This window comes from Sus scrofa, chromosome 7, assembly GCF_054392235.1.
Source record: "Sus scrofa isolate SSC_HxYL_T2T_F1_AM1 chromosome 7, Sscrofa_HxYL_maternal_Yorkshire_Landrace_v2.0, whole genome shotgun sequence".
Classification (NCBI taxonomy): domain Eukaryota; kingdom Metazoa; phylum Chordata; class Mammalia; order Artiodactyla; family Suidae; genus Sus; species Sus scrofa.
In genome coordinates this window covers 26078245-26096366 of record NC_139389.1, presented here as the reverse complement: position 1 = coordinate 26096366, position 18122 = coordinate 26078245, and the positions used below count along the sequence as shown (strand labels likewise).

At 37.4% G+C, this 18122-nt stretch overlaps 2 protein-coding genes across 2 annotated transcripts; both read right to left on the bottom strand.

The window, feature by feature from the left end:
• Nucleotides 1-1414: 1414 nt before the first annotated feature.
• LOC110259000 (olfactory receptor 14J1-like) lies at nucleotides 1415-2463 on the bottom strand. Its single transcript, XM_021082297.2, has one exon. The coding sequence runs from the start codon at nucleotides 2375-2377 to the stop codon at nucleotides 1415-1417; it is 963 nt and encodes a 320-aa protein (XP_020937956.2). The 5' UTR covers nucleotides 2378-2463.
• Nucleotides 2464-14565: 12102 nt separating this feature from the next.
• LOC110258998 (olfactory receptor 14J1-like) lies at nucleotides 14566-15531 on the bottom strand. Its single transcript, XM_021082294.2, has one exon. It carries the CDS (start codon nucleotides 15529-15531, stop codon nucleotides 14566-14568), a length of 966 nt encoding a protein of 321 aa, XP_020937953.2.
• Between the last annotated feature and the right edge of the window lie 2591 nt (nucleotides 15532-18122).

Genomic DNA, 18122 nt, shown 5'->3' with positions numbered 1-18122 from the left:
AGGAACCACGAGGTTGCAAGTTTGATCCCTGGCCTCACTCAGTGGGTTAAGGATCTGGCATTGCCGTGAGCTGTGGTGTAGGTTGCAGATGCAGCTTGGATCCCAAGTTGCTGTGGCTGTGGTGTAGGCCAGCAGCTGTAGCTCCATTTCGACCCCTAGCCTGGGAACCTTCACATGCCTCAGGTGCCTCCCTAAAAAGCAAAAAAAAAAAAAAAAATAGAATCAAAGAGGGACTGAGAAAATGGCTTTACCACTATAAAACACAGATTTCTAGTATTTATAAATCTTTTCACATAATGAATGAAGAGTAAAAATTTTTAAATTAAAATAGATAATATGAAAAATAAATAAAAATTGTAAACATCTTTAACCTCTTAATCTACCACATTAAAAATAATTAAAGGTAAAATATTTTAGCTATAAAAATTAAAAATGAAAAATCCCCATAATAGCCAATGCTGTGTGTATTTTATGTACTTTTGCGTTGCAAGCATTTGTTATGGTTTTAACCACCTAACAGAATCTCTATAAATATTTGTTGAATGAATTCATAAATCATGAGAGACATGGAATTGACATGGCTACATGTTGCTAATAGCCACGTAAAGTGATTTAATATTTTTGGAAATAATATAGTCATATATTCAAAACAGCTTAACATGTATACAGTTTGACTCAGCAACCCCATTCCATGGAATTTTGAAGAGCAGAAATTCAATTTTTAGCATAACTTATAAAATAAAATTGGAAATGACATAGGTTACTTGTTATACAAAATAGGTGAATGCGTTAAATGTATTATATGAATTCCACTGAATATTGTGCATTCAATGAAAGAAGAAAATTATAAAAAAATTGTAATAGTAAAACCATGTAGGTTTATGTAATAATTGTATATAAGTTTGCACCAATATGCAAAATTGGCATTTATAAAGACAAAAACTAAAATAGACATTTGAAATTAAATGATTGGTTAATGGAGTTGTGGATAAATTGTCACTTTTTACTACCATTATTGTCATATTGTGTATGCAGAGCTTTTCAAAAAGTGTGCTATTTGTGTTGGGTATATCTGTGTATGTGTATGTACCTGTGTGTCTTTGCGTATTGGAAGGAAAAGGAAAGTAGTGGGCCTATATGAAAAGAAAAATGAAAAGATTATATGTAATTTTCTTTTAATTTGAAAGAATAACAAAAAATTGGTTTCAACGACTAATAAAATGAAGATATCAGATGAAGAGTTTCTGTAGTGATGATACTTACAGTGCATGATTTATCAATAGGAAAAAAAGTGTTACTTTTCCTTAACATTACTGAACATATATTACAAATATATATTTCATATATATATATATATATGTATAATGAATTCCAATTATTAAAAAGGTTCCTTGGGTGTAATATTGGCCATCCATCAACAACAGGACAAAAATGTTTTTTTCTTGGTGAATTCACCATCCAACAGTAATTTTCTTAAAGCTTCCCTCATGGTCTTATTCCTCAAGCTGTAGATAATAGGATTCAGTGTTGGGGGCACTACTGTATAAAAGAGAGATATCATAATATCAAAAGCAGTTGGAGAATCTGAAGTTGATTTTAGAAACTCAAAGATGCCCATGGAGAGAAAAAATGACACAACAAAGAGGTGGGGCAGGCAGGTGGAGAAGGCTTTGGAGCGGCCCTCGGCAGAGGGAATTCTTAGAACTGTGGAAAAGATGTGGATGTAGGAGTGGGCAATGGAGATGAAGCAGATGAATGCCAGCACCGTCATGAAGGCCGCCACTCCAATCACTCCCAGGTAATCATTGCAGCAGGAGAGCTTCAGCAACTGGGGGATATCACAGAAGAACTGATGGATGACTTTGGCCCTACAGAAGGTGATGGAGAACGTGGCAGCTGTGTACAGGATCCCAGAGGTGCCTCCACTCAGCCAGACAGCTATCACAGCCCACTCGCAGGCTCTGGGATCCATGATGGCCTCGTAGTGCAGTGGGAGGCAGATGGCTGCATAGCGGTCATAAGACATCACTGTGAGAATGGCCACCTCAGCCCAGGCCAAAGACGTGAAGAAGAAGACCTGCAGCATGCACTGACCGTGGCTAATACAGCCATTGCCTGTCAGTGAAGTGTCAATGGACTGCGGGACCGTGACAGAAATGAAGGCGAGGTCCAGGAAGGAAAGATGCTTCAAGAAGTAATACATTGGGGATTGGAGATGTTGGTCCAGCGTTGTGACGGCAATAATGATGACGTTACCTGCTAAGGCTGACAGGTACATCAGCAAGAAAAGCAATGCATGTAAGATCTGCAGCTCACGAGTGTTGGAAAATCCCATGAGGAGGAATCCGCACGTTGTGGTTACATTTGCCATAACCATGTTGAAGATACAAATTGGGTTGGCAACTGGAAGATAAAGAGGATAGGGGACATGCAGTAGAGAAATGTTAAAATAAATTATTCATTTATTCATCGCTGCTTCTTTCAACAATTTATTTTTAAGCACCTGTTATTCATCAGTTGTGCCCTAGATGGTGGGAATCCAAAGACGAATATATGTATGTTTCTTGTGTTCATAGCACTTTCAGAAACACTAGTAAACCAGTAGTTACAGCTAGGTGCAAAGTGTGGTTACATCACTGGTCCTGTCATAGAAAAACAGATGCATTTGCACCACTAAAAAACGCTATTCCATTTCCACAAGTGAAACCAATTGCTTTGCTTTAAGTCAAGAACAGAAAGTCAGGGGCGTTCCTGCTGTGGTGTAGTGGGTTAAGGATCCAGCCTTGCCAAAGCTGGATATAGGTCACAAATGCAGCTTAGATTTGATCCCTGGCCTGGGTACTTCCGTTAAAAAAAAAAAAAAAAAAAAAAAAAGAAAGAAAGAAAGAAAGAAAAAAAGCAAAAACTCAGTGATCAGCTCTTGGTTAGAGGTTTCTTAAAACTGGATGGATTTTATTTGTGTAGAGTACATTGTTGTATTTTAGAAGATTGAGTGGCCTTTTGGAGGAAATATGGTTAGATGGGTGATACCTAAGGTTCATTCCTAACCAACAATTCCGTTATAGGGAAAGCCCCTGTAATTATGGAGCCAAGGGCCAAATTATGTAGCGTTATTGCCTTTCCTGTTAAGATTTTATTCTCATTGAAATCAAGGGCAAAAAAATTTATGAAAGGGATACTTCTATTTCACTCAAACATACTGTTTACTATGATTTTATAGAGCTTCTCCAAGTATGTAACAAATGTCTCTTTGAAATATTTTAAATCATTAAATGTTTATTCACCTTTTACTACATACAAAGGCACTTGCAAAGAAGAGGAGTCAGTGTGATTGCTCTGAGGTGGCTTTAAATGTGGAAGGAAAACATTCCAATAGCCAATCTAAACTTCAGAAAGGGAATCTGAAGAGGTATAAAGTGACCTACAATTCAGAGAAGAGAGAAGTCAAGTTTGAGTTCATCATCCCATCCCGTGTTTGGGGCTTTGCGGGGTGGAAATAAATAAAAGTTCTCTCTTTGTTAAAATGTACATCAGTATATGAGGGCTGATGGGTCACTTAGGAGTGTCTCATATTCCTGCATTTTTTTCCTTCCTCTGTGAGTTCTGGGCAACAACTGGGAAAAAACTGCTGAGTGAGACCGTCTCTTTGGGCTTTATTCTAAACCATGTGAAATTTCACCAGAGTTTTTGTGGCTCTCATTAACTCAGGTTCTTAGAAATGATATCTGGAAGAATCTTAAATCTTTAGATCAACGCCCCCTCCCCACCTCTCAGTCTGAGAGGCTTTTGTTAGGCCGTTCAATGGCCTCCCTCATTCTCTTTATTTTTTTCTCTTCTCTAATGTCCATCTCCTGTTCATGGTTCAGGGTTATTCTATCTCCCTCTTGTCCCTTCCATGAAGAATAATCTTGACATTTGCCTCCTCGCCCTTCTACATTGTACTGTCTGGCAGGGGTCAGTAGTTTTAGGTTTATAATAAAAATCCATATTAAATTTAAAATTTTTTAATTTTGTTTTGTCTACCAAATTTAAAAGCCCCCTTTCTCTTTCTCTGTGAATGTGAATCTTGAGGTTAATCTACCTAGAATATCCCCAACTTAATACATTTTTATTAAAGCCTTGCACTGCTAATAAAAAAATAGGAAGTTAATAAAGATTAAGGATATGCTTTCAACATAATTTCAATGTAATTTCTCCCTTTCTGTGTTTTGTTTTTTGTCCCCCTTTTCCTTAAACTGATAAAATAATAAACCACATTATTGTTCACAATTAATTTTGATTTTGGTACATTAAATGTTTTACGGTGACAAAATTATACCAGTAAATTTTTTTTAGGGCCACACTTACAGTATATGGAAGTTTCAGGCTAGAGGTCGAACTGTAGCTAACTAACAATGCTGGCCAGAGCCAAGCCACAGCAACGCAGGATCTGAGCAGCGTCTCTCACTGCAACACCGGATTCCCCACCACTGAGCAAGGCCAGGGATTGAACCCACATCCGCATTGATACTAGTCGGGTTTGTTACTGCTGCACCACCATGGGAATTCCCATACACCAGTAATTATTAACAGGGAAATTTAAAAACAACAATTTTGAGGATTTTCATGAGATAGACACCATGATAGAGTTTGTCATAAAATATGCCTCATTTAATCCACACAATTTGGTGGATTTTTTAAAAATCTGCTGTGGACTAAGGTTTTTTTTTTTTTTGGCTGTGCTTATGGCATGTGAAAGTTCCCAGGCCAGGGACAGAACCCACACTGCAGCAGCAGCAATGCCAGATCCTTAACCTGCTGTGCCACCAGAAAACTCCAGGCCTAAGCTTTTTTTTTTTTTAAATTTTTTTTTTTTTTAATTTTGCTTTTTAGGGCAGGCCTAAGCATTTTAATATCTATTTTTAAAAGAAAAAAAAAAAAGGTTCAGAAAAATGCTTAAGTAACAGAATTGGGTCTGAATACCAAAATTTTCCTTTGCAATTCATACCATAGCCTTACATCTGAATCTATAAGTATTTATGAAAGACATGAGAAAACACTGGGAGGAAAAAGCCAAAATTATACTGAAGGTTTATCTCTGCAAGGCCTTGTCTTTCACAGTGACATTGGAGACTCTCTGAAGAACCATGTTGCAGTATAGTTACTTTACTGAATATTTACATAAACACATAAAACATTAACCCTTCCTGTGGAATTCCCGTCATGGCTCAGTGGTTAACAGATCCGACTAGGAACCGTGACGTTGCGGGTTCAATCCTTGGCCTTGCTCAGTGGGTTAAGGATACGGCGTTGCCGTGAGATGTGGTGTAGGTTGCAGATGCGGCTCAGATCCCGAGTTGCTGTGGCTCTGGCATAGTCCGGCGGCTACAGCTCCGATTAGACCCCTAGCCTGGGAACCTCCATATGCTGTGGGAGCGGCCCTAGACAAGCCAAAACCCAAAAATAAAAAAAAAAAATTAAAAAAAATTAGTACCCTTCTCAATTTACTGGTTTTCCTTAAATTACTCATTTTGTAATATATTAACAGGAATTAAATACATGGTCTTTGTCAATCTGTTTATTTTCCTCATTGAATGAATAGTCTTGCTTTTTCAAACTCAATTTGAAGAACATAACGTTCTGTCAGTTTACATAAGATTTTCTTGTTCCTCATTCAAGATTGGAAAACTTACCACAGCTGCTCTGGTGTGTGTGTAGTTGTCAAAACTGATCATGAAATTCTCACCTTTCTCATCTATAATGACATCTTTTTAAACATGTTGTTTCCCGTGAGAACCCAGAGTTTTTTTGTTTTTTTTTTTTCGGTGGTGGTGGTGAGTGCTGTTTTGTTTTTGCCTCTTTGATAATGGAAGCCTGAACTGAATGGCAAAAATATTTCATTTTCTCTGTCTCTCTGTCACCTGCAACTTGGAGCCTTTGAAGTTTTCACACAGAGGGGAAGTGGTTCAGTAAACTCTGAGTTTTTGTGTCCCTCGCTCAGTGGTTCTCCAACTTTAGCATAGCTACCGAAGCCCCACACTCAGTAACTCGGATTCAGGAGGGCTGAGGTGACATCCTGAATTCGAATGCCTAACCAGCTCTCAGATGATGCTGCTGATCTGAGTGCCACATTTGGAGAACCACTGTGAGAGCTAAATCCTGTATTCCAGAAAGGCAAACAAGATTTTAAACATTAAAAGAAATGAATCTTTTAATGTCAGGTGTCTTCAAAAACTAGAAGTCGGGTTGATGGTTATTTTTGTGTTATAAATTGAGATCTCTGCGTTGCATCTCAGATTTGAAACAGCTGTTTTGGTCATCCATTATGAACTTTAAAACATAGAACTATCTTCTAAAAGATCCTAGGAGTTCTCTTGTGGTGCAGCAGGTTAAGGATCTGGTGTTGTCATTGCTCAGGTCACTGCTGTGGTGTGGGTTCCATCCCTGGCCTGGAACTTCCATATGCCTCAGGCATAGCCAAAAAAAAAAAAAAAAAAAAAAAAAATCCTAAAACAAATTTAGCAACAGTAACAGAATTTAATAAAGAGGGTCAGACCACTAGAATTTATTATTTAAATCTTTGCAACTACTTTATAAGTACTTTGAAATGAATGTAAACCCACAACATTGTTTTGTAACTTCTGAGTTCTCTTACCATCTTTTATATACACCATTAATAAACTTTTAATAATAATAATATGACCACAAAGTTATTAAATTTATATTGCAGAGATTTCCTCTGAACCTCTAAAGAGGGTTCAGTACTATATTTTATTTTTTTGTCTTTTTTTTTTTTGCCATTTCTTGGGCCGCTCCCGCACATATGGAGGTTCCCAGGCTAGGGGTCCAATCGGAGCTGTAGCCAGAGCCACAGCAACACAGGATTCGAGCCACGTCTGCGACCTACACCGCAGCTCATGGCAACGCCGGATCCTTAACCCACTGAGCAAGGCCAGGGATCGAACCCACAACCTCATGATTCCTAGTAGGATTTGTTAACCACTGAGCCATGACGGGAACTCCCTATACTATATTTTAAAGGCTGCATAGCATTCTACTTAAAATACTTTTCGTTTACTAATTTAAAACCTCCCAACAAAGTCAAGAACCAAATGGTTTCAATGGTGAATTCTACTAAAAAACTAAAGAATTAATATTAACTCTTCTCAAATGTTTCCCAAAAATAGAGGACATAGAGGACAAGGGAACACTTTCAAACTCACTTTATAAGATCAGCTATACCCAGATACCAAAGCCAGACAAGTACACTACAAGAAAAGCAACTTACAGCCAATATCCCTGATGAATATAGATACAAAATCTTCAGTATAATATTGGCAACAAAATTCAATAGCACATTGAAAAGAATATACAGGATGATCAAGTGGCATTTATTCCTGGGATGCTTGGATGTTTCAAGACAAATTAATCAATGTGATACACAGTGTATACAGAATGAAGGATAAAAATCATATGATCAACTCAATTCAGAAAAATCATCTGACAAAATTAACATCTTTTTATTATAAGAAAAACTCTCAAGAGACTAGGCATAGAAAGAAGGTACCTCAACATAATAAAGGTCATATATGATAAGCCAAGCTAAATATATATATATGTTTGTGTGTGTATGTATATATATTTAGCTTGGCTATATATATAAAATTCAGCCTTAAAAAAAGAAAGGAAATTCTGCTATTTGCAACAATAATGATGAATCTGGAGGTTGTTATGCTAAAGTGAAATAATCCAGACAGATAAACACAAATACTGCATGGTGTCATTTATATGTGAATCTAAAAAAACAATCAAACTCAGGAAGGGAGAGTAGAATAATTATTACCAGTTGGGATGGGGCAAGGAGAGAGAGAATACCAACTTTCATTTATAAAGTGAATAATTTCTGAGGATCTAATGTATAGCATAGGGACTATAGTTGATAATACTCTATTGTGAAATTGAATTTTGCTAAGAGATGAGATATTATGCATTCTTAACCAGTAAATAAATAAAGGTAACTATAAAAAGGGACGAATGCGTTAAGAATGTGGAGCTCCTTTCACAATGTATATGTATAGCAAATCATGTTATATACTTTAAATATATTACAATTTTATTTGTCAACAGTACCTCAGAAAGCTGGGAAAAAGAAGGAAATAATGAATAGACCCACAAGTTCCTATTCATTAGGCCCTTCCAATGGGACCTCCTAACTGCACTATTTTTATAGTATTTTACTCATATATTCCTTTCCTTTTTTCAATCAAAATGGAGTTGTACTGAAAATTCCTCATATTAAAAACAGCAAAGGATGGAGTTCTCTTATGGTGCAGTAGGGTAAGGATTCGGTGTTGTCACTGCAGCAGCTAGGATTGCTGCTCTGGCGTGGGTTAGATCCCAAGCCAAGGAACTTCCACATGCAGTGGATGTAGCCAAAACCCCCCCCAAACAAACAAAAATCAGCAAAGGAAAAAGGCTCATTGGGGAAGTTCAGGAAAAACTAGGCACAAGCTTCCAGGTGTCCAGATGTCCTCTTTCAGTGGAGTCACATAGATGTGATTAATTTTTCCAGCAAAGATGTGTGACATGTACAAAGCATTGTTAACCCAGAAGCACCTGAGCATTGATGCTCAGAGTTTTTACTGGAGGTCAGTCATGTGGGCATGCAGCACCTGTGTGTGTGGCTGACCTCAGCTACTCAGACTCCAGCCCTCTAGCGTCAAAGTAGGTGTTCACTGTAAGTCACCTTGTTGGCATAGACTACCTGATCAAACCTGATGGAATGTGGCCCAAGGCCGCAGGCATTTAAAAAAAACCACAAACAGCTCTTACCAGACAGAATATTCCAAAAGACTAGAGCTAAGTCTCCTAGTATCCCATCAAGGCTGAATACAGGCCATTTCTGGAATGTGCTGGGTTTGAGCAATACAAGCCAACTAGGTTTCCTGAATCCTTTCATGAATTTTAGTGATTTAATTTATTTGGATATGCTAAAATGCCCAAGGTTCATTGAAACCGTAGAAAAAAAATGTGAAACTATATTCATAGAATGATACCCAATTTTTATTTTAAATACCAGACTGTCAATGGGAGGGTGAACATGCAAAATATTGAGGATGTATCATTGAAAACCATGCAATGGTTATAAACAGTGGGCTAGATTAAAAACATTGCAACATGTTGGCTCTTAAAATCATTGTGTGAGTGAAAATGAAAATATAAGAAATTCAATACAATTGTAATAAAATACTACTTACACAATAATAACAAATGAACACAATAACGCTAATACAAATAAGACCCCAAAGAGACTTGTAAACAAATATTTTTAAAAGCTTTACTTACAACTCCAAACTGCAAACAGCACAAGTGCCCATGAACCTATGAATGAACAAAGAAAATATAGTAGCATATTTACTTAATGGAATACAACTTAGCAATACAATGAAACTTGACAACATGGATAAGTCTCAAAACCATTGTGCTCAGCAAAAGAGGCTGGACACTAAAGCGTGTATATGAGACAACAAAAAGACAACTTACAGAATGGGAGAAAATAGTGTCAAATGATGCAACTGACAAGGGCCTAATATCTAAAATATACAAGCAACTCATACAACTTAACAGCAAAAAAGCCAACAACCCAATTGAAAAATGGGCAAAAGACCTGAATAGACATTTCTCCAAAGAAGATATACAGATGGCCAACAAGCACATGAAAAAATGCTCAACATCCCTGATTATTAGAGAAATGCAGATCAAAACTACCACGAGATACCACCTCACACCAGTCAGAATGGCCATCATTAATAAGTCTACAAATAACAAATGCTGGAGAAGGTGTGGAGAAAAGGAAACCCTCCTACACTGTTGGTGCGTATGTAAGCTGGTACAGCCACTATGGAGAACAGTATGAAGGTACCTTAGAAAACTATACATAGAACTACCATATGACGCCTCAATCCCACTCTTGGGCATATACCCAGACAAAACTTTCCTTTACAAAGACACATGCACTCACATGTTCACTGCAGCACTATTCACAACAGCCAAGACATGGAAACAACCCAAATGTCCATTGACATATGATTGGATTAGGAAGATGTGGTATAGATACACAATGGAATACTACTCAGCCATAAAAAAGAACAAAATAATGCCATTTGCAGCAACATGAATGGAATTAGATACTCTCATACTGAGTGAAATAAGTCAGAAAGAGCAAGACAGATACCCTATGATATCACTTATATCTGGAATCTAATATATGGCACAAATGAACCTTTCCACAGAAAAGAAAATCATGGATGTGGAGAATAGACTTGTGGTTGCCTAGGGGGAGAGGGAAGGACTGGAATGGATTGGGAGCTTGGGGTTAATAGATGCAAACTATTGCTTTTAGAATGGATTAGCAATGAGATCCTGCTGTGTAGCCCTGGGAATTATATCTAGTCACTTTTGGTGGAGCATGATAATGTAAGAATAAAAGACATATACATGTATGTGTAACTGGCCACCATGCTGTACAGTAGAAAAAAAATTGTATTGGGGAAATAACAATAATTTTTTTTTATTTAAAAAAATAAAAATATAAATAGTAAAAAAAAAATAAAATCTGATATCCAGGAATATCTGGTATAAACTTTAAAAAAAGTGTATATGATTTTATTTATATAAAATTCTAGAAAATGCAAATAAAAATTTAGCGACAAATAGAAAGATCAGCGATTTCTTGAGACAGAAGCCAGGGGGAGAAAAGTCTATAAGATATACAGCATCTGGAGTTCCCTTCGTGGCTCAGTGTTTAACAAATCTGACTAGGAACCATGAGGTTGCGGGTTCGATCCCTAGCCTAGCTCAGTGGGTTAAGGATCCGGCATTGCCGTGAACTATGGTGTATGTTGCAGACGAGGCTTGGATCCCACATTGCTGTGGCTCTGGTGTAGGCCGGAGGGTACAGCTCCGATTAGACCCCTAGCCTGGGAACCTCCATATGCCGCAGGTGCGGCCCTAGAAAAGACAGAGACCAAAACAAACAAGCAAACAAAAAACCCCCCAGATATACAGCATCTTTGGGGTTTTGGAAATATTCTGTATCTTGACTGTGGGTGATGACTTAATAAATATATATATAATGATCAATATTCTTTGATTTATACAATTTAAATGGTTGAAATAAACTTTATATAAATTTTACCCAAAATAAGGTTGAGGAAAGTGCAAAAGACAAAAAAAAGTGTATTGTATTCAAAATAGAAGAGTTTTAGAAACCAGTTTTTAGGCTGTTCCAACGCACCAGTCTAAGGTAACATTGCCTGGACCAAAAAGATGGCAGTAGAGATGAAAGGTATAGTCAACAGTACTTTGGTTGGATACAGGGCTGTTGAGTGAAAGAGTATTCACTGACCTAAGGCCAACAACTAGGTGAACAGACCAGTTATTTCCCAAGATGACAAAATTGGGAATCAACAACAACAACAAAAAAATGAATAAATGAACACAAAGTGAAATGAAGAAACTGCCAACAATAACGTTATTGTTGATGAGTGCAGCCCCTTAAGATTAACCTTATCTTAATTGTCAAAAACTGTAATGTCCATTGTCTGCAAATAGTGTCCTTCCTATTGACTGGCATTCTCTTGGGTGGCTTATCTTGGTTGAATGGGGACATTCTTTACAAACAGTGCATTTTGTTGATCTGAGAGTATTGGTGAGGTTTGCCTTCTAGCTCAAAATGGTCTCACTCAAATAAGAAATTACACAATGGTTTTTTGTTTGTTTGTTTTTTGGGTTTATTTTTGTCTTTTTTAGGGCCGCACCTGAGGCATATGGAAATTCTCAGACTGGGGTCGAATCAGAGCCATAACTGCCAGCCTACACCACAGTCACAGCAAGGTGGGGTCTGAGCTGTGTCTGCGAGCCACACCATAGCTCATGGCAACGCCGGATCCTTAACCCACTGAACGAGGCCAGGGATCAGACCCTTGTCTTCATGGATACTAGTCGAGTTCATTACCGCTGAGCCATGACGGGAACTTTGAAATTACACAATGTTAATTATCTTTGTTTAGGACCATTTCTCTGTCCCTTGAGAATTTTAAAATTTTCTCTGTGAGAGAAAAACACTCCATGTAATAGAATTTTAGTATTAATGCATTTCATGGAAGTTTTTGTGTTTTAGAGGAGACAAAGACCAATGGCCACCAAAGGAGATTCAATGATATATTGAACACATGTAGGAAATGAGAGGATAAAGAAGAGGTAATTCTACTACCGGGCATGTTCCCTAAGATTTAATCATATATATGTACAAATATGCGCATGAATGAAGATATTCATCAAAGTACTGTTTGAAATAATAGCAATAGGAGTTCCCATTGTGGCTCAGCAGTTAATGAACCCGACTCGTATCCATGAGGATGCGGGTCGATCTCTGGCCTTGCTCAGTGGGTTAAGGATCCGGCATTGCCATGAGCTGTGGCGTAGGTCATAGACACAGCTCAGATCTGGTGGTGCTGTGGCTGTGGAGTAGGCCAGCAGCTACAGCGACCCAAGCTGCTGAAGGGACGATGCTGTATCATAACCCACTGCACCACAAAGGAACTCCTGTTTTCTTTCTTTCTTTCTTTCTTTTTTTCCAGTCTTTTGTCTTTTGAGGGCCACACCCAGGGCATATGGAGGTCCCCAGGCTAGAGGTCTAATCTCCAAGAGAAACATTTTAAATAGGGGATGAGTTAAACATAGAATACAGCCATTAAAATGATTTTACCTATTGATTTAGAAACATGTTTATGACATTATGCCATAACAAAAGAGTTTATTGGTCATTATGTACCATGACATTGCAACACAAAATAATATCCACACACGCATATACATAAGTTAAATCTGGAAGCACATTCATAAACATCAATTCAATGGATTTTTTATCTAGTTTTAAATCTTCTTTATCTCCATTTGGAATTTTTTATAAATAATATGCAACCTCTTCAAATAACACATATTTTTTAAATGTGCATATAGAGAAAGAGAAATAGTTGTTGACCAAACCTTGGGACTGCAACATATGGTACAAATAGGAGTTTTATCATCAATTCCAGCTTCATATGGGAAGAGAAGAAATGCATGACCTTTAAAAACAAGCAAAAAAATCTCCTCAGGCGTATGCACATGTAGATATAGACAGAACCATTAATCCCAAATATCTATTTAAATAATGCCCCCCATTACTCAGCAATTGCTCATTTCCACTGTTATTACATGTACTTTGGTTTACTTCAAAATTGAGGGAAGAGTAGTAGAATATTGTCCTCTCGTGACTTATGAGTCCTTCCTGGAAAAGGTTACATTACTCCCAAATGCGTCAGATCTTCAGAGCTATAAGATCTGTTACTCTTATAGGTTTGTGCTTTTCCTATTTTGCTCACTTTTGTTTTGTTTCACATATCCAGGAGGCATTCCCGCCTAACTCTGTAAAAACTATCTCATCGAACTCTTCTACAGATCAGAAAAGGAAATGAATGAACAAACATCTCCAGTTATGGAAAAGCAGATGTCTTCTGACTACTTCATTAGTGAATAATAATGGAATATGCTTATTTTTAATAGATGATACATGTACACACATACTCACTTTGGGAAACAAAGCATTTGCAATGAATAGAGGCAAAGAGGTGAGTTTAGAATCAGACAAATGTGAGTTTGAATCACATACTACTACTTTTTTTTTGTTTGTTTGTCTATTATCTTTTTAGGGCCACATCTGGGGCATATGGAGGTTCCCAAGCTAGGGATTGAATCAGAGCTACAGCTGCAGGCCTACGCCACAGCCACAGCAATGCCAGATCTGAGCCATGACTATGACTTACACCACAGCTCATGGCAATGCCGGATCCTTAACCTACTAACAAGGCCGAGGATCGAACTAACATCCTCATGGATGTTAGTTGGGTGATTTAACCACTGAGCCACAATGGGAACTCCATATATTTACTACTTTTTATTTGAGAAATCTCAAGAAAATTAATCTCTCCTAAATTTAGTGTCTCAATTGATAGAAGTGGGATGATATGGCATAGCTAGAAGAATTGTATGTAGAGCTAAAAGAAAAAATGTGGACATTTATTAGAGACTGAATAAACTGCTGTGGGGAAAACTATTATAATACATAATAGCAAGGAAAAATTAATATGGGTACTTAATGCACATAGGAAACTTGGAGGTGAACTGGAAATCACATACATACACCGTGATATACTATCTCGTAAACACAATCAGATCACTTGACAGCAGTCTGGAGTCGATTTGTTAAAAGCCAACTTTAAGTTATAATTGTCAAATCCCAAACTAATTGCCTTTTCCCTTTTAGTTCAGAAAAATTCTCAAAATATGCCTAAAAATACAATTGAACTGATGGGAACAAGGCCAATGTCCTCAGAAGCATAACATCTTAAATTTTGAAGAATTGTATTTCAAGGAGAATATAAAGAATAGAAAGGTTGGAAGGGAGTTCTGGTCTGGGAAGGAGTCAGATTTATTCCTCTTACCATATGAACCATAATAACAATGCTTTTCTCGTATGGTCCTTCAGAGTTGAAAAATGGCTTTAAAGTACTTCTTTCTCTGAGCAAATTCTTCTTTCGACAGTACCTTCCTCAGCGCTGCCTTCGTGGCTTTATTCCGTAAACTATAGATAACGGGATTGAGGGTCGGAGGTACCACAGTATAGAATATGGAGAACATGAAGTCCATAGCTGATTGAGAATCAGAAGGTGGCCTTAGAAACTCAAAGCCCGCAGCTGAGAGAAAGAAAGTGACTACAAGTAGGTGTGGTAGGCAGGTAGAAAAGACCTTGGTCCGGCCCTGGGCTGATGGGATCCGCAGCACTGCGGAGAAGATACGCGTGTAGGAAAGCAGAATAGAGATCAAACAGAAAAAGGCTGTCGAGGTCGTGAATGCAGCCACTGCAATTTCATTAATGAATTCATAAGAACAAGCTAGTTTCAGCATCTGAGGAACATCACAGAAGAATTGGTGAATGACTCTGTCCCCGCAGAGAGGGACAGAGAAGTTAATTGCTGTGTGTGTCAGCCCAGAGAGGCCCCCAGTAACCCACACAGCTATCACGGCTTGCCTACAGGCCCAGGGGTCCATAATGGTTTCATATTGCAGTGGTTGACAGATGGCTACGTACCGGTCATAAGACATCACTGTGAGGATGGCCACTTCTGATGAGGCCAGAGCTATGAAGAAGAAAACCTGAAGAATGCATTGACCGAGAGAAATGTAGCCATTGTTCATAAGTGAATTTGCAATGGACTGGGGGACTGTGACAGAGATGAAACAGAGGTCCAGAAGAGAGAGGTGCTTCAAGAAGTAATACATGGGGGAATGGAGGTGATGGTCCAAGGTAGTGATGGTGATAATGAGGAGGTTGCCTGTCAAGGCCAATAGATATATCACCAAAAACAGCAGCGCATGTAAAATCTGAAGCTTATGGTCATCAGAAAACCCCATGAGGAGGAATCCACTCGTCGAGGTCAGGTTGGCCATGGTCACTCTGAAGATAGCAAGTGTGACTCTGTTTAGGAAGCCAAAGAAGAGTGGAAAAAATATATGATAATTAATATATCTGTGACTCAAATAACTAAGTGTACTCAGAGTAGAGCTACTGAAATCAAGATAAATTTATCTTCATGGTAGTCAGTCAGATAATGAGACACCAACATCAAATGCTATCACTTACATGTGGAATCTGAAAAAAGGACATAGTGAACTCCTCTGCAGAACAGATACTGACTCACAGACTTTGAAAAACGTACAGTTTCCAAAGGAGACAGGCTGGGGGGTGGGGGGATGTGCTGGGGGTGTTGGATGGAAATACTATAAAATTGGATTGAAATGATCATTGTACAATTATAAATGTAATAAATTCATTGAATAATAAAAATTATCTTCATGGTAATTAGGTAGTATTTAATTCAAAGAAATCTTTAGCCATTATTCAAAAATAAAACTCCTAAATGTGGTTAACATCTTCACATAGGTTGAAAAAAGTTGTGAGAATTTTCTGGAGAAATAATGAACTGATAAAGTCTTGATGGTTGATGAATGTGCAAATAAAAGAGAAGTCATGCTATTCTTTGAAACAGATAATGGTGACAGGGAGATGGCTGGGAGAAGAGATGTGTTTTGATGGGAGAATCCCAGACTGAGGTTTGCCAATCATAAAGTTAGATTTGAGGATTTGGAACTCAGAAGACTATGGCAGTGCTTGAAACATCAGCAGTTCTGTAAGAGTATGCAAACCATGTAGAAAATCAGTTAACTTGGCTCCTTTTAAATAACACTTAAAAGATTTTTTTTTTTTTCCGTACCCATGACATGCAGAAGTTCCCGGGCCAGGGATCAAACCCATGCCACAGATGTAACCAGAGCCACAGCAGTGACATTGCCTGGTCCTTAACCTGCTAAGCTATGAGGGAAATCCATAAGAATATTTTTGAGTTAAAAAGGAAGGACAGAAAAGAAGTGTGAGGACAGGCTTTTAGATACCATCAAGTTTCAACAAATGTGCAGAAGAAGATCCAATCAAAGAGATGGAAAGAATAATCACAGAGGAAAGAGAAAACCCCTGGGAGTGATGTCATAGAACCAGTGGAACCCTGTTTTAAAAGGGAAAAAAAGAGTATAATAGATTCATTTATTTAAGAAAGGAAATTTAAAATACAAGAGAAGTATTAATTTACCATCATCAAGGTCATTTGTGGACTTGTTAGAGGCATATGGGAGGACTAACAGATACAGATACATGATAAACATGATTCAAAAAAAAAAAAAAACTAATAACATGTGAAACAAACTATGGAGCACAGCTGCAAATTTCATAAAATGTGGAGAAGTTTCACTCACCAGAGTTGATCTTACTAGGAACCAATATCATTTAATCCTAAAATTGAATATTTTATTCTAGGATTGAGCTAGTGGCTCGATCTTTGCAGTTTTCATGTAAGGAAAGGACTGAGATGCATTCAGCCAAGACTGAACAGTGATCTTCCCACTAAGCCCATGACACCTGAAGTAAAGCCAGTGCTGCCCTGGCACCTGGGAACAAATCTGTTCAGCGTGGTTGGTGTTTCAGGTAAACACTAGGTGTTCAAGAATGGGACTTGATAGATCTCTCCCTCAAGAATTGCCTCAGTGGAAAGTAGGTAATTATCATCTGGGTCTAACTGAATTGTAGAGTCTGCATTCTAGGGAAAGAAAAAATATATATTTTGTAAAATTTATTCTGTAGGAGTTCAGACTTACAGTTTCTCTAGTAAGAATAATCAATTTCAGATTTATCAGTCACCAATACAGTTATGCATGGTTGTATGGACTTCATGTAAAAAAGAGAATGTTTACTAATTATTTATATAAATGCATGCAAAATTACAGAATCAAAGGATCTTAGGGTTAAAACAAGACTTAGAGGCCACTGAGTCTAAACTTCATCCAAACACTGGGTCTTTTCTAAAATAACTCTGAACCTGATTATCTAGTCGCCATTTTAACAATCCCATAGATAGGTAATTTTCATCCAAAGATACATGTATTCCATTTTCAAATACTTATGGTTTATGGGAAAGGCATTTTTTATTGTGCTATGAACATTTAACATGTGATCTACCTTTTTAATTATGAAATACATTTAAAAAAATTTTAATCTTTCATCTATTCCTAAATGTCCAAAATTCAATGTAAATTATATTCTTTTTGGAAACTATTTAAAAATAGCTGTAAGTTCCTTTTTGATTATGTTTAATAAAATATTTTCACATTTTTTAAGGTTAAGAAATTGAATTTCAAAAGTTGCAAACTCAGTTTTGATTCCCAGGGACTAATACAGTGCTGCACAACTATTGTAATACGTATCACACTTGCTTTTACAAGGCTATTATAAGAATAAGGAAGACAGCATAGGAGTGACCAAAAAAAGATATTCTGAGGCTCAGTTTTAAGGAGAGAATTTTCTACTTTAGCATAGTTTTTAAAATTATTACCTAATAGATAGTTTGATTAAAGCTTTGGATAAAGGTGGTAGGGTATAACCAAAAGAAACTAGAATCAACTTTCTTCATGCTGGTTAAGAGAGAATCCAA

Excerpts from the sequence above, each read along its gene's own strand:
- LOC110259000 (XM_021082297.2), bottom strand. The coding sequence starts at position 2,377 with ATGGTTATGGCAAATGTAACCACAACGTGCGGATTCCTCCTCATGGGA.
- LOC110258998 (XM_021082294.2), bottom strand. The coding sequence starts at position 15,531 with ATGGCCAACCTGACCTCGACGAGTGGATTCCTCCTCATGGGGTTTTCT.